Source organism: Barbus barbus (genome assembly GCF_936440315.1).
Source record: "Barbus barbus genome assembly, chromosome: 22".
Classification (NCBI taxonomy): Eukaryota; Metazoa; Chordata; class Actinopteri; order Cypriniformes; family Cyprinidae; genus Barbus; species Barbus barbus.
In genome coordinates, this window is record NC_136750.1 from 31,029,778 (window position 1) to 31,054,852 (window position 25,075).

Here is a 25,075-nt window from a genome sequence, read left to right on the forward strand (position 1 = left end):
ACCTCATGCAAAATATAATTTGTTTTTAATAATATATATATATATATATATACACTCATACATACTGTTAAAAAATAAAACTTTTTTAAAGCAACCATCTTTTTGCAGATTTTTGAGTTCAAGTTATTTTTTTTGGGAGATTCTCAACTTTTTGTTGTATAAACTTGAAACAACAACTTGAGAAAACTCAAACATCTGCTGAAGTTTGTTGCCTTAATTTTAAGTTGGCTCAACTTTATTTATTTACAGTGTGTGTGTGTGTGTGTGTGTATACGTATATACACACACACACACACACACACACACACACATACATATAAATATATACACATACATACACAAGAAATAAAGAAGTAAATAACCCACCCCAAAAAATAGAGTTTATCTAAATATGCAAATATAATTAGATGTTTTTCTCTAGTGTGCTGTGTGTGTACCTGTAGAGCAGACATGCTGAGAACTGATGCTGGAGTCTCTGAGTGTCACAGGTTGACGAGAACCATCAGAGCTGAGGAGACAAAACACACATCCAGTCACTCAGAGCACGTGTGCGTGTGTGTGAGAGAGAGTAGAGTGAGTGTGTGTGTGTGTGTGTGTGTGTGTGAGAGAGTAGAGTGAGTGTGTGTGTGTGTGTGTGTGAGAGAGAGTAGAGTGAGTGAGTGAGTGTGTGTGTGTGTGTGTGAGAGAGTAGAGTGAGTGTGTGTGTGTGTGTGTGAGAGAGAGTAGAGTGAGTGTGTGTGTGTGTGTGTGTGAGTGAGAGAGAGAGAGAGAGAGAGAGAGAGAGAGAGAGAGAGAGAGAGAGAGAGAGAGAGAGAGAGAGAGAGAGAGAGATTAGGAGGTTGTGGACAAAGTGTGTAAATCTGGTCTCTGCTCTGGAAAGTGTTTAATGTACAGCAACAAACACCACTACATTATAACAGGAAGAAGATGAAAGAGCTTTATTCTGATTCTGAGCGACTGACTCAACATTATGACGAACAAATCAATCAATGATCAAATACTGATTAGATCACAAATGAAGAACAAGAATAGACTATTAAAAAAAAATGAAATGAACCTTAAAAGCTTTGAAACCAAAACTAAAATAACCTAAAACCAAAGTGTTGCCTTGGAAACAGTATTAATTTCGTTGACGAAGACGGAAAATATTCGTCAACGAACCTTTTTTCTGTGACTAAGACGAGACGTTGACGAGCTAAAACTAATATCTGATGATAAAAACTATGACGAAATTTATGCGCGTCTTCATTAACAAGACGAGACGGGACTAAAATGTTATTTGAGGACTACCGGACATTCAAAATACATCCTATAGGCTAAATTAACTGTCCTGTCTTTCAAAATGTGCGTCTCTGTCATTGGATAAGGGGCGTTTGCATATCTAGTCTCAGTATGGCAGCCGCGGTGGACGGATAACCTACCAAACCGCGAACTAGCGATCTGAAACAATGGCCTCAGCACCCGAAGGGTTAGGGAGTGGGTGACCAGACATCCCGTTTTTCCCGGGAGTCACAATTCATTGTCGATTAACTTAAAGTCAGTGAAGGTGCGATAGGCGGAAACGCGCTGATAGAAGTGCTCTCTCGCGCGCGCTCCACTTCTTCAGGTCTCATACAGCGCGCGATCAGTTCTCAGCGCTCAAATACACACACAGCAGTCCACATGTCTCTCATGTAGAGTATCTCACGGAAATACAGTCCGTTATGGTTTAAGTGCGCTTAAACAGGTGGGTGAAAACTGAATGTGTGTCAGTAGGCTATTACATGCATACCTTCCATCTTAAATGGACAGCAGTCCTAATGATCTGTCATAAATGTTAACCACCAAAAGATGTTAAATAAATGTATACTTGTTAAGTAAACCTACTGTATCTGAAAAATGAGTTTAATTTATATTTCTACCAAAAAATGAAAATGTATTCCAGTTTTTCCAAATTCAATCCTTGATTCAAATTTCTCATAACTAAGCTTAATTGATTTGGTCTAAAGAGAGAAGTATTGATGACTATTTTTGTTTGAATACTACATATAAAATAGCTTCCAAAATGGTATGTTGGTAACTGCAGTTTGACTAAAAGTAATGACTAAAAGTTGACAAAAATGCAATGACTTTTCGTCGACTAAAACTAGACTAAAACTATGAAAGACTCAAATGACTAAAATGTGACTAAGACTATTTAGCATTTTCGTCTCAAAATAAAGACTAAGACTAAATCAAAAATGCCTGCCAAAATTAACACTGTTTGGAAACTAACTGAAAGTTAAAGTATTAAAATACCTAAAACTAAAAAAAAAAAAAAAAAAAGGAAAAAAAGTAGTATTTAGATCAAAAAAACAAAAGCTAATGAAAATGACAAAAGCACATCAAAATTACTTCAATATAAACTAAAATTGGAATAAAGCTTAAATAAAAATGCTAATATTAAATATAACTTTTTAAAAACGTTAAAATGTTGCCTTGGTTAATAACAGTAATATGTTTAAGTACTAAAATGACTAAAAATTTAAAATAAAACTAAACTCAAATATTTAGAAAAAATAAAAGATAAAAAAGATCAAATAAATTACTAAAACAAGCTAAAATTTAAATAAGCTGAAATAAAAAAATATTAGATGAAAAACTTCACAAAAAACAAAGTATAAATGTAAAGTGCTATAATACTAAAACTGGAATAAAAATAAAAGCTAAATAGAAATGAGAAAAAAAATACTAAATATTACAAATGCATAGTGACAAAATTACTAAAACTTTAATAAAAAATAAAAACAACAACAATTCAAAACATTAATAAATACTATAATAAATCTATAAATACAAAGTAAAATGAGAAGGAGCTGAAGCTGTGAAGTGATCAGATATGAAATGTGAGGTTTCTGACCGGTGGAAGAAACCGAATCAACTCCAATCAAACAGCTCATCCAAACCCACTAAACACTAAACACCTGTATTAATACAGAAGATGAGAATAACACAGAAGTGAAAGAGCTCAAACAACAAGCATCCTGCACTGACTTCAGATCACTTAACTTTAAATCAAAGCAACTATTTGTTGTGTGATTATTAATTCAGTTAATGAAATGGGAGTACTAGTTATGGTTGAAATTAAGCAGATTAAGGAGAGAAACACTAGTTCTGGACTAAACTCTGACTTTAGGAGTCGTAAACGAGAGATGAGGAGCGTCTGCTGAATGACTGAGACTGTGGAATATGGAAATGTGACCTTACTGAACATGCAAATCATGAGTTAACGGTCAACAGAGCAGAAACACACTTTCACATCAGTCTGAGGATCATGGAGCTGTTTGAGCCGATCCAGATCAAACCTGAATATTCAGACGGATCTCATCCCTCGAGAACAGGAACGAGAAAACACACCGGGAAGAGCTGCTGGAGATCAGCTCTCAATCTCTAAAAGAAGACAGCATCACACACACACTCTCTCTCACTCACGCACACACACTCTTACACTCTCTCACTAGTGCTGTCAAACAATTAATCGCATCCTAAATATCTGAGGAGAGAAACACATTCATAACGCAGATCACAGCGCTTCACTCAAACACTGCTATTTATATCAGAGAGAGAGAGAGAGAGAGAGAGAGAGAGAGAGAGAGTGAGAGATAGAGTGAGTGAGAGAGAGAGTGAGAGAGAGTGAGTGAGTGTGAGAGAGTGAGAGAGTGAGAGAGAGAGTGAGAGAGTGAGAGAGAGAGTGAGTGAGAGAGTGAGTGAGAGAGAGTGAGTGAGTGAGAGAGTGAGTGAGTGAGAGAGTGAGAGAGTGAGTGAGAGAGAGTGAGAGAGAGAGTGAGAGATAGAGTGAGTGAGTGAGAGAGAGTGAGTGAGAGAGAGTGAGAGAGAGTGAGAGAGTGAGTGAGTGAGATAGAGTGAGAGAGATAGAGTGAGAGAGAGTGAGTGAGTGAGAGAGTGAGAGAGAGTGAGAGAGCGAGCGAGAGTGAGAGAGAGTGAGTGAGTGTGTGTGTACTGGCATACATTAGCATGTCTCTGTGATAGAGAGAGATGTAGAGAAAGAGTGCAGAGGAGTTCCCTAAATAGACACGAGGGGAAAATCTATTGAGCTAAAAAAATAAATAAAAAAAGAGCAGATGCAGAATAAAACAGATTAGACAGACCAATAATGAAAAAGAGACGCCAACGAGTGTGTGTGTGTGTGTGTGTGTGCGCGCAGCTATTATAGTATCTACTAGAGCGGAGATATTATTGTATTTTTTATAAATATTTTGAAGTTACATATTTCATTATTTTATCAAATTAACAGTATACATATATACACTATATATATATATATATATATATATATATATATATATATATATATATATATATATATATATATATATATATATATATATATACACACACACATACAGTGGTGTGAAAATTTGTTTTATTTTATTGCATGTTTGTCACACTTTAATGTTTCAGATCATCAAACAAATTTAAATATTAATCAAAGATATCACAAGTAAACACAACATGCAGTTTTTAAATGAAGGGTTATTATGATGAAGGGAAAACAGAATCCAAACCCACATGGCCCTGTGTGAAAAAGTGCTTCACAATTTTGAGCAATTGTGTCTTTACTGTTACAATACTTTTGGAGGGCACTGTATATATATATATATGTATATGTATATGTATGTATGCATGTATGTATATGTATATATACACACACCCACCCACGTATATATATTAGTGACAGTGCAAAATACTTTGGGCCACAACATCTTTTTAGTATACTTTCATTCTCACTTTGCGTGATTGGGGTGGAGTTTGTCAATTAACAGCGGAAGGAAGGAAGGAGGATATGAAGAAACAGAACAAACTGAGACAGACTAAATCCAGAAGAACTGTCTCCAAGACGCTCCAAAAAACCTCCTGCAAAGCTACAGAACTGTTAAAAGTTTTAGGCACTTGTGTAAAAATGCTGTCAAAAATAATGTCATAAATATATTTTCTATGAACTAAATGAAATTAACATTTGTTGTGAGCATCCTTTGTGTTTAAAGCAGCTTTTGTCCTCGGTGCACTTGAGCAGAGTTTCTCAGGAGCTTTGCAGGAGGTTTCTTGAAGCGTCTTGGAGACACAGTTCTTCTGGATTTAGTCTGTCTCAGTTTCTTCATGTCATTCCAGACAGACTGATGATGATCAGATCAGATCTCTGCGTGGAGCACTGGCTGCTGTCAGACTTACTATGACATGCTATGTTCACTTGTGTAGGAACTGTTATATTTTCATTTGATTTTTAAATAAATAATTTTTTTGTATAAATTTTATGAACTGCAAAGACATGCATTTTGATAATTAAAATTTAACAGAATTTGGAAGAAGCCCTGTGTGAATGACCATTTTACACAGTATAAAATATTATGAATAAAAGAAAAATAAGATAGAAATGGAAGAAATATTATGGGTTCAAAAGCAACCAAACTAAACAATAAAACACAACGGTTTAAAACCTTTACTTTAAAGGGGTCATATAATGCTATATCCACTTTTACAAGATACTGAGATGTGTTGGCAGGGCCTGTACACAACCATCCTATAATGATACAAATCCATCCAGTGTTTGTTTAATCTCCTGATATGTTTCCCCGTCTCAACTCGAGCTGTTCGTCTGGTGATGTCACAAGATCTGAGGCCCCTCCCACGAGTGTTGATTGACAGGAGTGTTTCAGCACAGACTCCGCCCTGAGCGAGCTGTCATCATAGTCCGCCATGGTTTATACGCTGGAGCAGATGGTCTTCTGTTCTTGGGTGTAATAACGAACACCGCAGTCGTTTTAATGTTCCTAAATCAGAACCGAGGGGAATAGTCTCCCAGATCAAGCTCAGTTCTTTCATCATTTCTCAGCAGACTGCTTTATAAACGAGGCTCAGTTTAAAGCTGGTTTTGCCCAGAAGCTGCTCCTGAAACACGGATCTGTACCAGCTATTCATGTTCCTGCTGCACCTCCAGAAGAAATGAGGTTTATTATCCTTTATATTAATCTTTGCATGTTTCACCATGAATGTGGCTAAAGTTTTATGAGAAATAAGTGTTCATTACGGCATGTTTTCTGTGTACCACGTTCTCAGTATAATTCATAATTCCACGTTTGTAATGAACAACGCGTTATGTTATTGTGTTATTATAAACTATGGTAAAGTTAACATGGTAACAGTACATTAATTTACTTTGTAGATGGTTTATAACGGTGTCTGTTACTGATTAATAAGTAATAAATAAACGTGTTGTAACAGTTATAACTGCATGAAGATGAATGGTAACTAACACAATACCGCTTACATGCTGCAAATGCATATGATTCAAGACTATAAATACTCATTTATGTTTTCCAATATAACAACATAAGTTATGTTATCTGATCACTTATTTGCTTTTGTATAGGCAAGACATCAGAAGAATTGGACATGTGCCAAAACATACCCTCAACTGTTGTCAAGGCAACACTCCAGGTGTGTAGAGCAGAGGGGGCGGGGTGAGCAGAGCTCATTAACATTTAAAGGCACATGCACTGGAATGGCGCGCTGAACAGAGCTGTTTTGACCAGGTAAAATTAGTGTTTTCTTACAATACTAACGAGAATTTTTAATTAAAGTATATTACAAACTTTTCATTTAGAACCTAAAGAATCATATTAACTTGTACAAAAATGGCATTATATGACCCCTTTAAAAAGAGCACTAATGAAAAGAGCAATAGATGCTCATCTGATGTAAATGTACAGACTGTCAATTAAACCAAATTACAAATACTGTAATTACAGTTACAAATAACTGCATTCAATGTGATCTCTCAGTATTATATGGCGTGATGTTTTCCTGTTTTCAGCAGATATGAATAATGAAGCTGCACTCCAGACACACTGAACACTAAATAATTAAACAAGCTACACTTTCTCACACACACACACACACACACTCACACACTCACACACTCACACACATACTCTCACACACACACACACACACACTCTCACACTCACACTCTCACACACACTCTCACACACACTCTCACACACACACACACACACACACACACACACTCTCACACACACTCTCACACACACTCTCACACACACTCTCACACACACTCTCACACACACTCTCACACACTCTCACACACACTCTCACACACACTCTCAGATTCCTACATCTGTGTTTCCAGTGAGCAGCTACACAGTAGTTTGGGTCATACTAAAACACTTCTTTACTCTAAATGTTGGTTTAATGTAAAAGTGTTATTAATCTACACCAGACTTGATCCTGAGAAACCGCAGCGCAGTCATTTACACAAGAGACAAAATCACCCTTTACTTTTACTGTATAACACAGAATGCCACAAACTTAGCACAATTTGCATGAATAAATCAAAAGCAGAGCTACACACTTAATAATAATAATAATAATAATAAACAAACATAAACAAAGATTATTTAAATACACATCAATGCAAAGGTTTTCACTACAAAGCCCCAAACTAAAAGTTCGTTTAAATATATTTTTACGATAACGTATCAATGTAAAGTAGAAAAAAATTTGGTTTATACTTTATATAAATGACATAATAATAACTAAGATAAACATGCAGAAAAAGTCTGATCTGATGTCCACTGACCCAAACACTTCAACATGATCCTGAAAGTAATTCTGCACATTACGCTGCTCGCGTTCTTATTTCACAGACCGATGCTTTAAACTCTGTTTCTCATTTCCCATGGACTCACAGGAAGAGATTTCTGCTGCAAGAAGCTGTGCAAAGATCAGCATTCAAGCTCGGAGACTCTCACAGCAAAACCTGATAAAGATCAGACGCTCAGACTCGATTATCAACATCTAAACTGGTGCATCAAGGTCAAAGATGAAACTGGAGAAGGTATCTGTTTCTCCATCCTGAGAGGCTTCAAATAAAGCCATGACACTGGAGATGGAGGATACTCTCACAATCTGCATGAAAACCATCTAATGAAGCAGATCAGAGATCTCCAGTTAAAGGAATAGTTCACCTAAAAATGAAAATGTACTCACCTTCAGGTCATCTGAGATCAGGATGAGTTTGTTTCTTCATCAGGTTTGTAGAAATGTGTCTCTGCATCAGTGTCTCAGCAATGGATGCTCTGCAGTGAATGGGTGCCGTCAGAATGAGAGTCCAAACAGCTGATAAAAACATCACAATAATCCACACCACTCCAGTCCATCAGTTAACATCTGGAGAAGACAAAAGCTTTAAAGTTTAGATCTGTTTTGTCTTGTAAACGCTGCTTGATCTGTGCAGATTTCTCTCCTGATTCAGACCAGAACACTTTCACTGGAGGAAGAGTTATGGATTATTTCAGGTTAATGCTGGATTAGTTTGATCTTTTGTGTTCTCCAGATGTTAACTGATGGACTGGAGTGGTGTGTATTATTGTGATGTTTTTATCAGCTGTTTGGACTCTCATTCTGACGGCACCCATTCACTGCAGAGCATCCATTGCTGAGACACTGATGCAGAGACACATTTATACAAACCTGATGAAGAAACAAACTCATCCTGATCTTGGATGGCCTGAGTGAACACATTTTCAGCAAATATACATTTTTAAGCAAATCCAGCAAACATCTAAAAGCATCAGGACAGGTCTCAGAAACAAGAATCTGCTCCAGAGACTCAAAAGCGAATCGGTTTCTCTCAAACGCAGCAGCTTGAACATGTTTAAACACGAGCTGATGACAAACTTCAGCGTACACATGAAGAGTCAGCAGAGAATCACGCAGGAGAAAATACAGCACTCAACCTTCACTGCATAGACAACAAATGAGACATTCAAGAAAAGAAACAAGTCCATCAGAGACGGAAGTGACCTTCAGCGGTCAGCCACGGACCGTTATCTTCAGCTGATTAATTCAAATGAACAGCCGGATCATCTCAGCTCCGCATGAACACACTTCAGTGTGAGCGGAAATACAAGAAGCGCCGATGCAAATGAGCGGACAACATGACATCATCGCTGGAAATAAAACACTGACCGCAACACTGATGCTTTCAGAGCAGGTGTTCATGATTCTACTTCCTGTTCACACACCTGTGACGATCCCTAGAGGACATGATGACTTCTGCTTTCTGACTGATTACAGAGATCAGAAACACAAGAACGACACGCAGACCACAAAACCAACACAAACACTAGTGCAAAACCTGTATAAAACCAGAACAAAATCAGCACAAAACCATCACAAAATGGCAAAAAAGGGGCAAAACCAGCAGAAATCCAGCATAAAACCTGTAAGAAACCAGAACAAAATCAAAATGAAACAAGCAGAAATCCAAGAAAGATCCAGCACAAAAACGTAAAGAAACCAGTACAAATCCAGCACAAAACCAGTAAGAAACCAGAACAAAATAATGAAACAAGCAGAAATCCAAAACAAAATCCAGTACTAAACCAACACAAAATAGTAAAATAAATAAATAAATAAATAAAAGTTCAAAACCAATATAAAATCAGCATAAACCCAGCAAGAAACCAAAACAAAGAACCAGTATAAGCACTTTATTAAGCACTAGTATCTCAAATCATATTGCGATATCTTTAATACTTCTTGAGTTATAGCCACCAAGCTTTGGAAAAAGAATATTTATTGCACTCAGACATCTATGTTCAATGTAACTGTTTTGACAGAAGAAAACAAGACACATTTCTAGCTTTAATATTTTTTGCAAAGTGACCCACATTTGGTTTTTGACCACTGAAAATGTGTACAATTTAATAATTTACTGCTGGAGCCATATTGAGATCCCAATATCTCTAGAACCAAACCATATAGGGCCTTAAAAATGAAGATACCAAAAGGAAAGTTTGTTAAGGCCCAATGTCTAAAAGGGAAGGAAAAACAGGAAAAACTTGGAGGAAAAACTTGAAAAGTGCTTTCTCCCCATTTTTGGATGGTCACCATTGGCACATAATACAACAAAGATTGCTAGAGTCAACAGATTTTACTAACAGATCTACCAATCTCTGTGTGGAAATAACATTATGATGCTGCCATCTTTCTGAAGTCATTTTTAACCCTCTGTAATTTGGCTCTGAATCTCAGCTGAAAACTGCCATTTTGACCCCCCTCTACAAAATAGTGGATTACTCAGAAAATATTCATCCAGGACATTTAATATTTTGGCTCTCACCACTATACACATTTATCTTTCTTCAGAAAAAATATGAGCAAAATCAGAAATTTGAGCTGGGGAAGTTTCTACAATTTGTTTGAATTGACACAGAATGATTTGATTTACAACAGTGTCTGAATAAAAGCAGTGAGGAATATCATGATGCAACAGCATTTCTGCTTTCATCAGAGAGTGTGAGAGAGTGACAGTGTGAGAGAGTGACAGTGTGTGAGAGTGACAGTGTGAGAGTGTGACAGTGTGTGAGAGTGACAGTGTGTGAGAGTGACAGTGTGTGAGAGTGACAGTGTGAGAGTGTGACAGTGTGTGAGAGTGACAGTGTGTGAGAGTGACAGTGTGTGAGAGTGACAGTGTGAGAGAGTGACAGTGTGTGAGAGTGACAGTGTGTGAGAGTGACAGTGTGTGAGAGTGACAGTGTGAGAGGAGTGACAGTGTGAGAGAGTGACTGTGTGAGAGAGTGACAGTGTGAGAGAGTGACAGTGTGAGAGAGTGACAGTGTGAGAGAGTGACAGTGTGAGAGAGTGACAGTGTGAGAGAGAGTGACAGTGTGAGAGAGTGACAGTGTGAGAGAGTGACAGTGTGTGAGAGTGACAGTGTGTGAGAGTGACAGTGTGTGAGAGTGGCAGTGTGTGAGAGTGGCAGTGTGTGAGAGTGGCAGTGTGTGAGAGTGGCAGTGTGTGAGAGTGTGACAGTGTGAGAGAGTGACAGTGTGAGAGAGTGACAGTGTGTGTGAGTGACAGTGTGTGAGAGTGACAGTGTGTGAGAGTGACAGTGTGTGAGAGTGACAGTGTGTGAGAGTGACAGTGTGTGAGAGTGGCAGTGTGTGAGAGTGTGACAGTGTGTGAGAGTGTGACAGTGTGTGAGAGTGTGACAGTGTGTGAGAGTGACAGTGTGTGAGAGAGTGACAGTGTGAGAGAGTGACAGTGTGTGAGAGTGACAGTGTGAGAGTGTGACAGTGTGTGAGTGTGACAGTGTGTGAGAGTGACAGTGTGTGAGAGTGACAGTGTGTGAGAGTGTGACAGTGTGTGAGAGTGTGACAGTGTGAGAGAGTGACAGTGTGAGAGAGTGACAGTGTGAGAGAGTGACAGTGTGAGAGAGTGACAGTGTGAGAGAGTGACAGTGTGTGAGAGTGACAGTGTGAGAGAGTGACAGTGTGAGAGAGTGACAGTGTGTGAGAGTGACAGTGTGTGAGAGTGACAGTGTGTGAGAGTGGCAGTGTGTGAGAGTGGCAGTGTGTGAGAGTGGCAGTGTGTGAGAGTGGCAGTGTGTGAGAGTGTGACAGTGTGAGAGAGTGACAGTGTGAGAGAGTGACAGTGTGTGTGAGTGACAGTGTGTGAGAGTGACAGTGTGTGAGAGTGACAGTGTGTGAGAGTGACAGTGTGTGAGAGTGACAGTGTGTGAGAGTGGCAGTGTGTGAGAGTGTGACAGTGTGTGAGAGTGTGACAGTGTGTGAGAGTGTGACAGTGTGTGAGAGTGACAGTGTGTGAGAGAGTGACAGTGTGAGAGAGTGACAGTGTGTGAGAGTGACAGTGTGAGAGTGTGACAGTGTGTGAGTGTGACAGTGTGTGAGAGTGACAGTGTGTGAGAGTGACAGTGTGTGAGAGTGTGACAGTGTGTGAGAGTGTGACAGTGTGTGAGAGTGTGACAGTGTGTGAGAGTGACAGTGTGAGAGAGTGACAGTGTGAGAGAGTGACAGTGTGAGAGAGTGACAGTGTGTGAGAGTGACAGTGTGTGAGAGTGACAGTGTGTGAGTGTGACAGTGTGTGAGTGTGACAGTGTGTGAGTGTGACAGTGTGTGAGTGTGTGAGTGTGTGTGTGTGTGAGAGAGTGTGAGTGTGTTCAGTGTGTGTGCGTCTAATAGTGTGTGTGAGTGACTGAGTGTGACTCTGTGTGTGTGTGTCCAGTAGAATAGCAGCATTGTGGCCTGATGACCGGCATTAACACAGCGGACGCCTCCATCTGCTGAGTGCATGGACAACCATACTGCTCTGGAGAGTCTTCAGTCTAACACCCACACACACACACACACACACACACACACACACACACATACACATACACATACACATACACATACACATACACATACACATACACATACACATACACATACACATACACATATACACACACACACACACACACGGCCGTCTGCCACAACACTGATGTACCAACCAATAGTAATCAGTATTATGTTATTGGATTCTTAAAATGATGTACTTGTAATTAGATTATATTAAGTAATCAGATTACATTTACATTTAGTAGGTGCTTTTAACCAAAGCGACTTATAAATGAGGAAAATAGAAGCAACAAGAGCAATGATATGCAAGTGCTATAACAAGCCTCAATTAGCTTAGCAAGTTTTTTTTTAAATTATATAATAAATAAAAAGAAAACCGATATAATACAAAAAGAATAGAGAAGCTAATGTTAGAGGCCTTTTTTGCTTTTGTTAATTGTATAAAAAAGAAAACAAATACATAGAATACAACAAGAATAGAGAAGCTAGTGTTATTTTTATTTTAAGCAAACGCACAGTAAATTATTAGAATGGAGTGTGTTAGAGGTCGAGGGTCAAATACAGATGAAGAGAGGTGTTTCCAGCGGATTCTTGAAGAAGGCCAAGGACTCAGCTGCTCGTTACGGTTATGATTTACACAACAGCAATAAATGATTCATAATTTACTGATTCTACTCAACTCTTCTCTATTCTCCCTTTGTAAAGCTGGCTAGCGCTTACACATTCAGAACGCCTTCTAGATCTGTGGACATTCACACAAAGAGCAGGCAACGGTCCGGTGGCTGTAATTACACATTTATACCATTTAAATAATTATAAGCTTTTCTCTGAATTCACAAATCCTCTGCAGTTTCTTTATGAAGCCCAGTTTGGGAAACCTTGACGTAATGTTCAATGCACTGGAATACATTTTCATGCTATTTGTATTTTTATATCAATATGGTATGAGATTATTCTATTAAAGTCAATGTGGTAAAGAGTTTGGTCAAAAGCAATCAAAGTAATCTAAATATATTAACTAAAATCTGTAATGAATTGGATTACTTAACTACATTGTTTGTCACGTCATTTGGAATCAGTAACAGACTCAAACTTCGAAGCATTCCACCCAGGTGTGTAAACGAGTAAATCTGCTCTGAAGTAATGTGCACTGTGTAAAGCACTATGTACAGGTCCTTCTCAAAAAATTAGCATATTGTGATAAAGTTCATTATTTTCTGTAATGTACTGATAAACATTAGACTTTCATATATTTTAGATTCATTACAACACAACTGAAGTAGTTCAAGCCTTTTATTGTTTTAATATTGATGATTTTGGCATACAGCTCATGAAAACCCAAAATTCCTATCTCAAAAAATTAGCATAAAAAAATAACGCTTCTTTATCAGCATCGATGGCAAGAAGAAGCTTTAACATCCATTGATTCTTTCCACTGGACAAAAGTGTGTTTTATTATTTATAGCTTCTTTATGCCAAGTTCTCTCACTGCAGGCTCTTTGAGGAGCTCATAAGGCATCCTCACATTAATCCAAATTAATTCAGAATATACCCTACATCTATATTGGTGTTTTCAAGCCCCTAACAAAACCATCATTCATGCATTTATGATCTAACATGCACAGCAGGACAGTACATTTAAGAATGTATTAAGTGTGTATCGCCTACAGAAACTTCCATGATGGTTACGGTGAGACACTGCAGGCAAACCCAGTGTTTGTTTAATATGCACTCACCAATTTTGAGTTTTAAGGTGTATTTTGCTTTCATAACATCGTCTTTTTCAGACTAATGAAAAAAAACATCCAAAATACTCAAGTGTTTGTTTTAGTGCACGTTTAATTGCAATTTAAGATGAGTAAATTCTCTACATAAATATAAAATAAATTCTACAAAAGGAACATTTATCGGTTTTGAACAACACTTCAAAACAAAAAGAGCATTTTTCTCTATTTTCCTGTAATGTTTAAGTGGAGGCTTTAAATAAGCCATCATGGGTTTTTCACCTCTTCATGCACAGTTGTATTTTCTTGTGTATAATTTATATCCTGCACAAAAACTATAGAGCCTTTCCAAAAAGCTTGTGGGATCATCGGCTGCTTTTCTGCTGATTTTTAGAGGATGCTATCAATATCATCCACTAACTACAATCAAACAAACATCTATCGCTTTAGTATTTCAAACTGAACTTGCAACACAAACACTTCCTTATTTTGCATCTAAAGCTAAACACCATTCAGAGATTTGAAGTGTGGTTTAAAATACCTCGACCACAGCTGTTTCTGAGCATCAGCAGCTCAAAACAGAGCCGAACGGCCCCGATCCAGATCTGCTGTGATCCAGCGGTCAATCACACGAGCGCTGGACGCCGCAGGGGTTCGAACGCACACTAATGCAGCTCAATCAATGCACTCCACATCAGCAGAGTCCCTCTGGAAACACTGGAGCTCCACGAACAGATCAGAACCATCCAAACAACCCTGCTTCTGATGATGATGAGACTAAAGACACAGTCCCGGATCACACTCAAGAGTCTCAGAACAGTGCTCAGAGGGGTTCCACAGTCATGATTCCTGCAAACACACCTCCAATCAATCCTCACAAAACAGTTCCACACGACTAATATATATATATAGAGACAGAGAGAAACTTCCACGTCTATTAAGACAAGACACTACAGACAAACCCAGCGTTTTGCCATGCACCGGTCAATTTTGTGTTTCAAGGTCTATTCTTCCATATCTTGTCTTCTTTCAGACTAGTGGAAATAAACATCCAAAATATACTTTAAGTGTTTGTTTTATTGAACTTTATCTATTTATGTTTTAATTTTAATTGTAAATGTTATCTTGAAATGTTTTTCCAGCACTTACAAACACCAAAACTAACAGATTTATTCCTCTATATTATTTCTGTGATCTGCAGCTGTATTTTCAGCATCATTTCTCCAGTGTCGCATGATCTTCAGAAATCATAATAATATACTGATGCTCTATACACTATCTATGCTCATAATATGCTGATTTATTAGTGTTGAAACTCCTCATATTGGTTTTTGAAGCGTGATACTTTTTTCTATGATTCTTTGATGAATACAAAGTTAAAGAGAGCAGTTAATATCTCGGCTCTATTCCCCTGCAGTGTCTTGCCTTTAATATTTGTTTCCCAAGCCTTAATAAAGCATGCTTTGGGTTGGCAAGGCTGTGGAAACCCTGCTGAACGAGCAAGTGTCTGCAATCAGACGAGTGTGTTTCCAAAGGCTCGTCCGGGTCGGGTATCTTGGCACTCGGTGTCTGACAGACGGTCTCCTCGCATGCTGCTGTCTGGCTCTTTAAACTCCTCACCTCGTTTGCATCGTCAGCACACTAAACACTGTACCATGCCATTTCCAGATATCAGGGCATATAAACATCGTACAGATATGAACACATCATGTTTTTTGGTTTATTGATTTTAATGTCTATTTCACTTTCTTTTATGTAAAGCACTTTGAATTACCACTGTGTATGAAATGTGCTATATTAATAAACTTGCCTTGCCTATTTAGGGACAGTTGGGACACTTTTTGCAATTGAAATCACAGGGTGAAAAGAGCCACAATTATTCTGCATGAACCCTACTATAATAATGTGTGACCCTGCAGCACAAAACCAGTCATAAGGGTCAATTTTTCTAAATTGTGATTGATACATCATCTGAAAGCTGAATAAATAATCTCTCCATTGATGTATGGTTTGTTATGAGAGGACAATATTTGGCTGAGATACAACTATTAGAAAATCTGGAATCTGAGGGAGCAAAAAAATCTAAATATTGAGAAAATCTCCTTTAAAGTTGTTCAAATGAAGTTCTTAGCAATGCATATTACTAATCAAAAATGAAGTTTTGATATATTTACAGTAGGAAACTTAAAATATATCTTCATGGAACATGATCTTTATTTAATATCCTAATGATTTTTGTCATAAAAGAGAAATGTATAATTTTGATCCATACAATGTATTTTTGGTTATTGCTACAGATATACCTGTGTTACTGATGACTGCTTTTGTGCTGCAGGGACATGTATAGTAACATTATAAACGGCATATCATGTTTTCTGGACAGATACTAGAGTAAGATAATGATCATTTAATTTTGCATGGAAATTCCCAGTTATGACAATCATTCAGGAATGTCAAGCACCACAGTGTACTCCAGTAAACGATGATTGTGGTCATCTAAAGTAAAGCAGATGCAACACCAACATCAGCTCCAGAAGAAGAGAAATCAGAGCTTCAGCTGTATGTTTTATGCAAACGAGTCGTGCATGATAAACAGAGACGAATGCATGTGTGATGTGAGAGAACCACGCCTGCAGAACTCCACATGAACATCACCTGTGATCAGCAGCTTTACTCCACGCACCTGGATCTTCGCGTGCAAGCAGCAGAAATGCAGTGTGTGTGAAACCGCTAATGCATGAGCACAAACACACGACGAGCAGAAGGAAGAACGCAGCGATCAGCTGACAGCAATCGGTCAATAATCAATGTGAAACGCGATCGGATGATAGATGCATTAAACGCGTCGCTGAACGCAGACTCACCGGCGAATATCGCGCACGAGCGTCTGCTTCTCTTCTGAGGGCCTGGGCTCCGGTTTGTTCCGAGCATGCAGCTGCTGTGGGTTTGAGATCAGACAGAGCGAATCAGGCCTGTGGATGAAGACGAACTGAAATGAGATGAAATGTTGCTGCGCTTCGACGCGCCGCGCGAGACTCTAGCGCTTCCACTCCGGTCCGCTGCAGCCCCGGTGACGTCACGCGCTGGTCTGCGCTCTCGAGACGATTATTTTTGTAGATGTGGTAATCCGCCAGTAACTTCTATACGAAACTCTAGGATAAGACTTTTATGGAAGGAAATCTGTTTATATAATTTATTTATTTCAGAAAGTACTGCTGAAAATTAATAATGTGTTTTTATGCAGAAAGCGATGCTAGTTACACTAATAGAGAGAGATACTTCGCCTTGTATGCTTACTGCAATTTAATATTATTATTGATATTCATATTGATTTAATAGTATTTCTGTATTTATGACATTTAAACTACATTCTGTTTAATAAAATGTTAGAATACTCACATAATCTGAAACTTCACTGAATTAATAACTCTGAATCCGAGTCTCAAATAGACTTTAAATCACTTTCTTTCTTAACTCTAAACATGTTCTATTACATATTTAATATAAGGTAACTACATGTTCATTCAAATAAACGGAACCAATCAGAAGCTCGTTAGTCACGTGACGCTGACCGAACGCGGAAGTAGCGCTGGAGTGGAATCGCTCGACTCGAGAAACGCTCTTGGGCTCCAGCGCCGCCTCTGCGCACTGCGCATGCGCGAAAGCTCCACGCCACACCGCGGCGTCGCTGAAACGCTTCACATTTAAACAGAAATCGATCATTTTCAGCACCTGATGGAGCTCAGAAATGCACCGTGTGAGGGTTCGACGGTGGCCTCTCGGTAAAATGAAAGCTTTAGATCACAGATTGGCTTTCGAGGGTTTTGCGACACCTGCCGGTGACCAGAGGAACAGCAGCGCTGCAAAAAAATGAATTTCTTACTGAGTATTTTTGTCTTGTTTTCTAGTATAAATATCTAAAAATTCTTCAATCAGGATGCATTCACTTGACAAGTAAAATGACTTGAGATATTATGTCTTGTTTCCTGGAAAAAATATTCAAAATTTGCTAGTTTTTGCTTAAAACAAATAAAAATATCTGCCATCGGGGCAAAAAATTCAATCTTGTTTAGCCTTTGAATTAAGATAATTTTTCTTACCCCATTGGTAGATATTTTTATTTGTTTTAAGCAAAAACTAACAACTTTTGGATAATTTTTTCTCAAAGGCAGCAGAGAAACACTGAGACTCAAAAGAGCTTCTCAAATCAAAGGGATTCTCCACAGACTTCAGAACAAACCAATGTGTCTTTATTCTCAAAAATACTCCATATCTGCTATTTGAATAGACAAAGATAAGACATTATCTTATTAAACCTGCTGATGGAGTTCAGCGAAACACAAATCTGGAATAAATCTGTTTTCTGACACATTAAAGCCTTAATTCTCAGTGAGGCACATCATCAAGAGCACTGGTTATTTTACATCAGAAATACTCTGTTAACTCCAGAGAGAGAGTATATGTGGACCGGGAGACTGGGAATCTCATCAAAGCAGTCAAGAACATGTCAAGGTTATCATTTAAAATCAAAAGAAACAAGACATTCTGCATAAAGAAAATCAAGTATAATTTCAGAATTACTATGATTTATTTGATTTTCTTTGCATTGTGACATATATTTAGTTTTTATTATTTTATTTTAAACAAACTTGCCTCCAAATTCCATTACTGCAATGCAAAATACTAAATAATTAAATCATATTTGAACTATAAAACATTTATAAGTTGTGCTGCCTTTCATTTGTGCTGAATTTAATAAATACAATTAATTGTATTCCAGACATTTTTGGTGATTCAAGTTGTGATAAAAAAATAATGACACATTATATATACATACATATATAAATGTCATAATTTTTTTTAAATAACAATTTTGTGAAATTGTGTGAATCAAAAATATATATCAAAATATATATATATAATGATCTATTTTGATATACAAATATCTTAAAAATTATTACTTTTTCTTAATATACATAAACACATATATACATATGCTATATATTCTAAAAATCTATCTGAATTGAATTAATAACAGAAAAGTAAACTGAAATCATCATTCTTTCATATTTCTCTCCTCAAAACCCATTGTTTTTATCTCTGGAATTGTAAAATGAGTGAGTGCTTAATTAATTTAATATACTGACACTCACTGTTTCAAACTCGAATTTTGACAACAAAAAGATTTGTTAATTACAGCACAAACAACTTTTATAAAATACTGCAAACGGGTGTTAGTGTGTTTTTTGTGTCCAGCAGAGAGCATCACTGTAATAATGAAGAATCCCTGACACACAGCAGAAGAAACTCACTCTATACTCATTCCATCATACACACACAAAGCATAAACAACCAGACAACTTCTCAGAAAAGTCACATTTCACATAATTAAATACTGTTCAAGTCAAGATTCAAGATTTTTTTTATTTGTCACATACACAATTATACAGAGTATAACCAGCAGTGAAATGTAGGTCAGGTCCGCTCCAAGGACAGTGCAATTATAAAGTATACAGATATTAAGAAACATAAAAGTAGAAAAAACTATGCAGATGGTACAGTCTTTGCCTGGCTTTCTTAACCTGTGTTTGGATGTGTGTAGTCCAAGTCAGGTTCTCGGAGATGTTTACACCGAGGTACTTGAAGCTACTCACCCTCTCCACAGGGGTCCCACTGATCATAAGAGGAGTGTAGGGCTGCTGCTGTCTCTTCCTAAAGTCCATGATCAGCTCTTTAGTTTTGCTCACATTCAGAGAGAGACAGTTGTCCTGGCACCATGATGTGAGTCTCTCTACCTCATCCAAGTAAGCGGTCTCATCGTTGTTGGAGATGAGGCCCAGAACCACAGTGTCATCAGCGAATTTGACAATAGATAGAGCAGGGGACTCAGGACACAGCCCTGTGGGGCTCCTATGTTCAGAGTGATGGAGTTTGAGGTGAACTGGCCAACTTTCACCACTTGAGGTCTGCCGGTGAGGAAGTCTTGAATCCAGTCACAGAGTGAGGAGTTTAGGCCGAGGTCTGTGAGTTTAGATGACAGCTTGATGGGGCCTATAGTGTTGAAAGCTGAGCTATAGTCGATGAATAGCAGCCTTACATAATTCCCATTGTTGCTGTCCAAGTGTGTGAGGGAAGAGTGGAGGACGTGAGAGATGGCATCGTCAGTGGATCTGTTTGGGCGATAGGCAAACTGAAGAGGGTCCAAATATCATCCTCCGACACGGTGATTACAGGATCATCGCTGCTCTGCCCGCTGCTTCCTGACGCGCTGGACGTCAGAGACGCGCCGCCGCCGTTGCCATTGAAGCGGCCGAAGAAGATGTTTAACTCGTCGGCCAGCAACAGATCTGCTCTCACCTCCGCGGAGAATTTGTTTCCGAAGTCACAGATGGTCCTCAGTCCCTGCCACATCCGTCGAGAGTCATTGAGCTGGAAATGAGACTCAATTCTCTCTCTGTATCTGTGTTTAGCGGCTCTTACTGCGCGTCGTAGAGCATAGCACGATGCTTTGTACTCGCTCATATTCCCAGACAGAAGAGCCTCATTGTAAGCGGCAGGGCGTGTGTTAACCGCAGCACGGATTGATCCGTCCACCCACGGTTTCTGATTGGAGAATGTCCTTATCGTTATTGTTTCTGTAGCTTGCTCGGTTAGCGTGTTTACAAAGCTTAATGCTACATCCGTGAACTCGCTGACGTCAGAAGAACTCGCCCGGAACATGTCCCAGTCGACGTCATCAAGAGCCGCCTGCAGCATAGCCTCTGAGTGGGAGGACCAGTGCGTCACTACTCTCTGCACCGGAGGTTCCTGAACGAGCCTTTGTTTGTATCTCGGTGTGAGGAAAATGGTGGCATGGTCCGATTTGCCAAAAGCCGGTAGTGAGCGGGCTTTGTAGGCATTCTTGAACTGAGTGTAGCAATGATCCAGTGTGTTTGGTCCTCTAGTTGGACAGGATACATGTTGATAAAGGTTTGGCATGACCTGCTTGAGATTGGCTTTGTTAAAGTCCCCCGCGATGATGAAGGCAGCGTCAGGATGTTTGTTAATGTGGCCGCTGAGCACATCGTGAAGCTTAGACAAAGCCAAGCCGGTGTCTGTCTGTGGTGGAATGTACACAGCAGTAACAATGATCGATGAAAACTCCCGGGGCAGATAAAATGGGCGGAAAGATAATAATGGAAAGATGTTCCAGATGAGGCGAGCACAAACGCGACAGAATGGAGATATTCCTGGGATCACACCATTTCTTGTTAATCATGAAACATACTCCTCCACCCCTGGATTTACCGGCCTCTGCTGTTCTGTCCGCCCGAAAGACAGAGAAGTTATCACTCGGCATTACAGCAGTGTCCGGGACCGAGGACGAAAGCCACATTTCGGACAAACAAAGGATGTTACAGACCCTTATGTCCCGTTGGAAACTAATCCTGGTTCTAAGATCGTCCATCTTATTCTCCAAGGATTGGACATTTGTGAGCAGAATGCTCGGGAGAGGAGGACTGTGAGCCCTTTTCCGGAGTCTGTCTCTAATCCCAGCGCGTTTCCCGCGGTATTTCTTGATCCGTCGCCTCGGGGGGTTATTCGAGTGGCTACTGTTCATCTCCGCGCTCCGAAGAATCTCCAGAGGCCACGATGGATTCGTGGATAATGTGTCCTGGAACAGGTTGGTGTAGCGGTTTCCAATGTCCAAAAGTGTTTCTTTGTCATAAGTGATCAGTGCCGACGTGAAATGTGTAAAAAGAGAAAGTAAAAGTAAATTAAAAAGTACATAAAAGCACAATCTAAGCGGATGCCAAGTCAAAAGCATTTGACTATATCAATATATTAATTATATTTATATAATTTTATATGAATTATATAAATACAGAAAATATGTCAATATTAGAGCTGTGGATTGATTAAATTTTTTAGTAGGAATCACCCCCCAAAGATAATTTTAAGTCATTGTTGTGTTGTTAAATGAGAAAAGCATTGAATAGACATTACAAAAAGTAGCCTTAGAAATAAATATTTTGGTGATAGTAAACGGTATTAAAGTTTTTTTTTATAATACTGAAAAATGAAATGATTTAAAAAATGAAACGATACTCTTAATATGAAACCAAAGAATCAGTCTTAATGAGTGAGTCACTGAATCATTGATACACTCGATTCGTTCAAAATCACAGATTCGTTCAGTAATGAAACACCATCAACAACTGCATCAATGTATGGCATACAGGTCTGGATCAATTTAACGTTATTTGTTTCCATAATTATTATTCCATAGTTATTTTTTTTAACACCAAATTAACAGTTCAATTTACAGCCCTGATAAATATCTGACATCTCTGATTTGTGTTGATGATTCGTCTCCTTTAATGTCGGACAGAGGTCTGCTGCTGGTTGGGTTCGTTAGTGATGCTCTCCTGCATCTTGACGAGGTTGGACAGGTGATTGGCCAGGTGACGGTCATTCGACCACCGTCATCTAAACCCACACTGGAGAACAACATAAACCAGCAGAGACCAGCAGAAACTAGCAGAGACCAGCAGAGATCCACGGAGACAAGCAGAAACCAGCGGAGACCAGCAGAAACCAGCAGAGATCCACGGAGACAAGCAGAAATCAGCAGAGACCAGCAGAAAACAGCGGAGACCAGCAGAAACTAGTAGAGACCAGCATAAACCAGCAGAGATCCACTGAGACAAGCAGAAACCAGCGGAGACCAGCAGAAAACAGCGGAGACCAGCAGAAACTAGTAGAGACCAGCATAAACCAGCAGAGATCCGCTGAGACAAGCAGAAACCAGCGGAGACCAGCAGAAAACAGCGGAGACCAGCAGAAACTAGTAGAGACCAGCATAAACCAGCAGAGATCCACTGAGACAAGCAGAAACCAGCGGAGACCAGCAGAAAACAGCGGAGACCAGCAGAAACTAGTAGAGACCAGCATAAACCAGCAGAGATCCACTGAGACAAGCAGAAACCAGCGGAGACCAGCAGAAAACAGCGGAGACCAGCAGAAACTAGTAGAGACCAGCATAAACCAGCAGAGATCCGCTGAGACAAGCAGAAACCAGCGGAGACCAGCAGAAAACAGCGGAGACCAGCAGAAACTCGTAGAGACCAGCATAAACCAGCAGAGATCCGCTGAGACAAGCAGAAACCAGCGGAGACCAGCAGAAACCAGCAGAGATCCACGGAGACAAGCAGAAACCAGCATAAACCAGCAGAGATCTGCTGAGACCAGCAGAAACCAGTGGAGACAAGCAGAAACTAGCGGAGACCAGCAGAAACCAGTGGAGACCAGCAGAAACCAGTGGAGACAAGCAGAAACTAGCGGAGACCAGCAGAAACCAGTGGAGACCAGCAGAAACCAGTGGAGACCAGCAGAAACTAGCGGAGACCAGCAGAAACCAGCGGAGACAAGCAGAAACTAGCGGAGACTAGCAGAAACCAGCGGAGACAAGCAGAAACTAGCGGAGACTAGCAGAAACCAGCGGAGACCAGCAGAAACCAGTGGAGACAAGCAGAAACTAGCAGAGACCAGCAGAAACCAGTGGAGACCAGCAGAAACTAGCGGAGACCAGCAGAAACTAGCGGAGACCAGCAGAAACTAGCGGAGACCAGCAGGTCCATGTTTCTGTAAGCACTTATGGATAAAATGTATATTTGTTTCTCATTTGATATTCTGTTTTACTTGGAAATTTGTCACAGAAGTAAAATGAATTTCAAACATAAAAAACTAAATCAAAACAAAAGCGCGCACATCACTGGAAACACTCTCTGCGCCACAAAAATATGAATAATAAAAACAGAACACACAAAAAAAGTTGACACACCTAGGCTCTAGAAATATGAAAATTCAATAGGCTGTTATTACAGTAAATTTATGTGTGCTGCTTTTTTCTGTTTTTATTTACAAACATTAAAAAACTTACTTTTTCAATTTAATTTAGTTAAATTAAGTTTTAAGTTAAAGTTTTCGTTTTTTTGTTGACATTTTTATTCATTATTTCAATAAGTAATTTATTTCAAGTAAAAAAAAAATATGGTTTTATATAATAATCCTGGTTCATATATAATCAAAATTGCAATAAATTTAATGAGAAACATAAATTCAGGCCACACTTTTGAATGGATGTGTACATACAATATTTAATAGTTGAGACTTTTATTCAGTCATAATTTTAGGTCAAATTTGACATTAATGCATATTTTAGGCCCTGTAACTGTTCAGCATTTCTATGAACTTTCACACAATTTTTAACCACCTTTACAATAACTGTATACATCATAATGGTAACACTACAGTAAGCTTTCATTAGTTAACTGCACTAGTTAACACAAACTAAACTGACCAACTGAAGCAGTGAATGATCATTCAGAATTCATCAATGCAATATTAAAAGATGTATGTGTTAATATTATTTAATGGACCTGAGCTGACATGAACTAACAATGGTCAGATGTATTTATCAACTAATATTAACAAAGATGTGCTCATGATTAGGCAATGCATTACTAATGAAAGCTTATTGTAAAGTCAAATTATTATAATTATAAAAATGAGCTACACGTTTAAAATAGCTTCAGATGGAGTTCACTTGACACGAACGTGAATGAATGAAGAACAGAATCAGAGGTTTATTCTCACTGACACAGTTTTAACACCTGAAAGCAGGACAAACAGCAAGATGACGTAACAGAGAGAGAGAGAGAGAGTGAGCGAGAGACACAAAGAGAGTGAGAGAGAGAGAGAGACTGTAAACTAAGAAGACAGATGACGAGGTACAGACTGAGCGGTCATACTCTGACTATAGAGACGGGCAGATATCGACAGCACTGGCTGCCCAGAGAGAGCCGCATCTGTCCATACTGTACTCATGGAGAAGTGGAGACAGAGCAACACTTCCTCACCAGCTGTCCTAACTATCAACACATTAGAGAGGCATTTTATCCACAATTTGAAACACTTTACCCTGACTTCAAAATGTTAAACAAGAAAACACAACTTCAGTATTTATTAGGTGAAAAACAAGATTGTATCTCACTAGCAGCAAGATACATTGATGCCTGTCACAAAAAGAGGGAGGAGTCAACAAATCAGTGATGCGCCCACACACACACACACACTCACACACACACACACACACACACACTC

The 25,075-nt window shown here is 38.9% G+C and overlaps 1 protein-coding gene across 1 annotated transcript in view; it reads right to left on the bottom strand.

Moving 5' to 3' along the window:
• The window catches only part of LOC306888590 (tyrosine-protein kinase CSK-like), a 34,424-nt gene extending 17,433 nt beyond the window's left edge, over positions 1-16,991 (bottom strand). The window contains exons 1-2 of the mRNA XM_079447016.1: positions 16,795-16,991; positions 438-508 (exon numbers count right to left, since the gene is read on the bottom strand). Of these exons, the coding sequence (XP_079303142.1) occupies positions 438-452 (15 nt within the window). The 5' untranslated portion in view covers positions 453-508; positions 16,795-16,991. The remainder of the gene's footprint in view (positions 1-437; positions 509-16,794) is intronic.
• Positions 16,992-25,075: the final 8,084 nt, after the last annotated feature.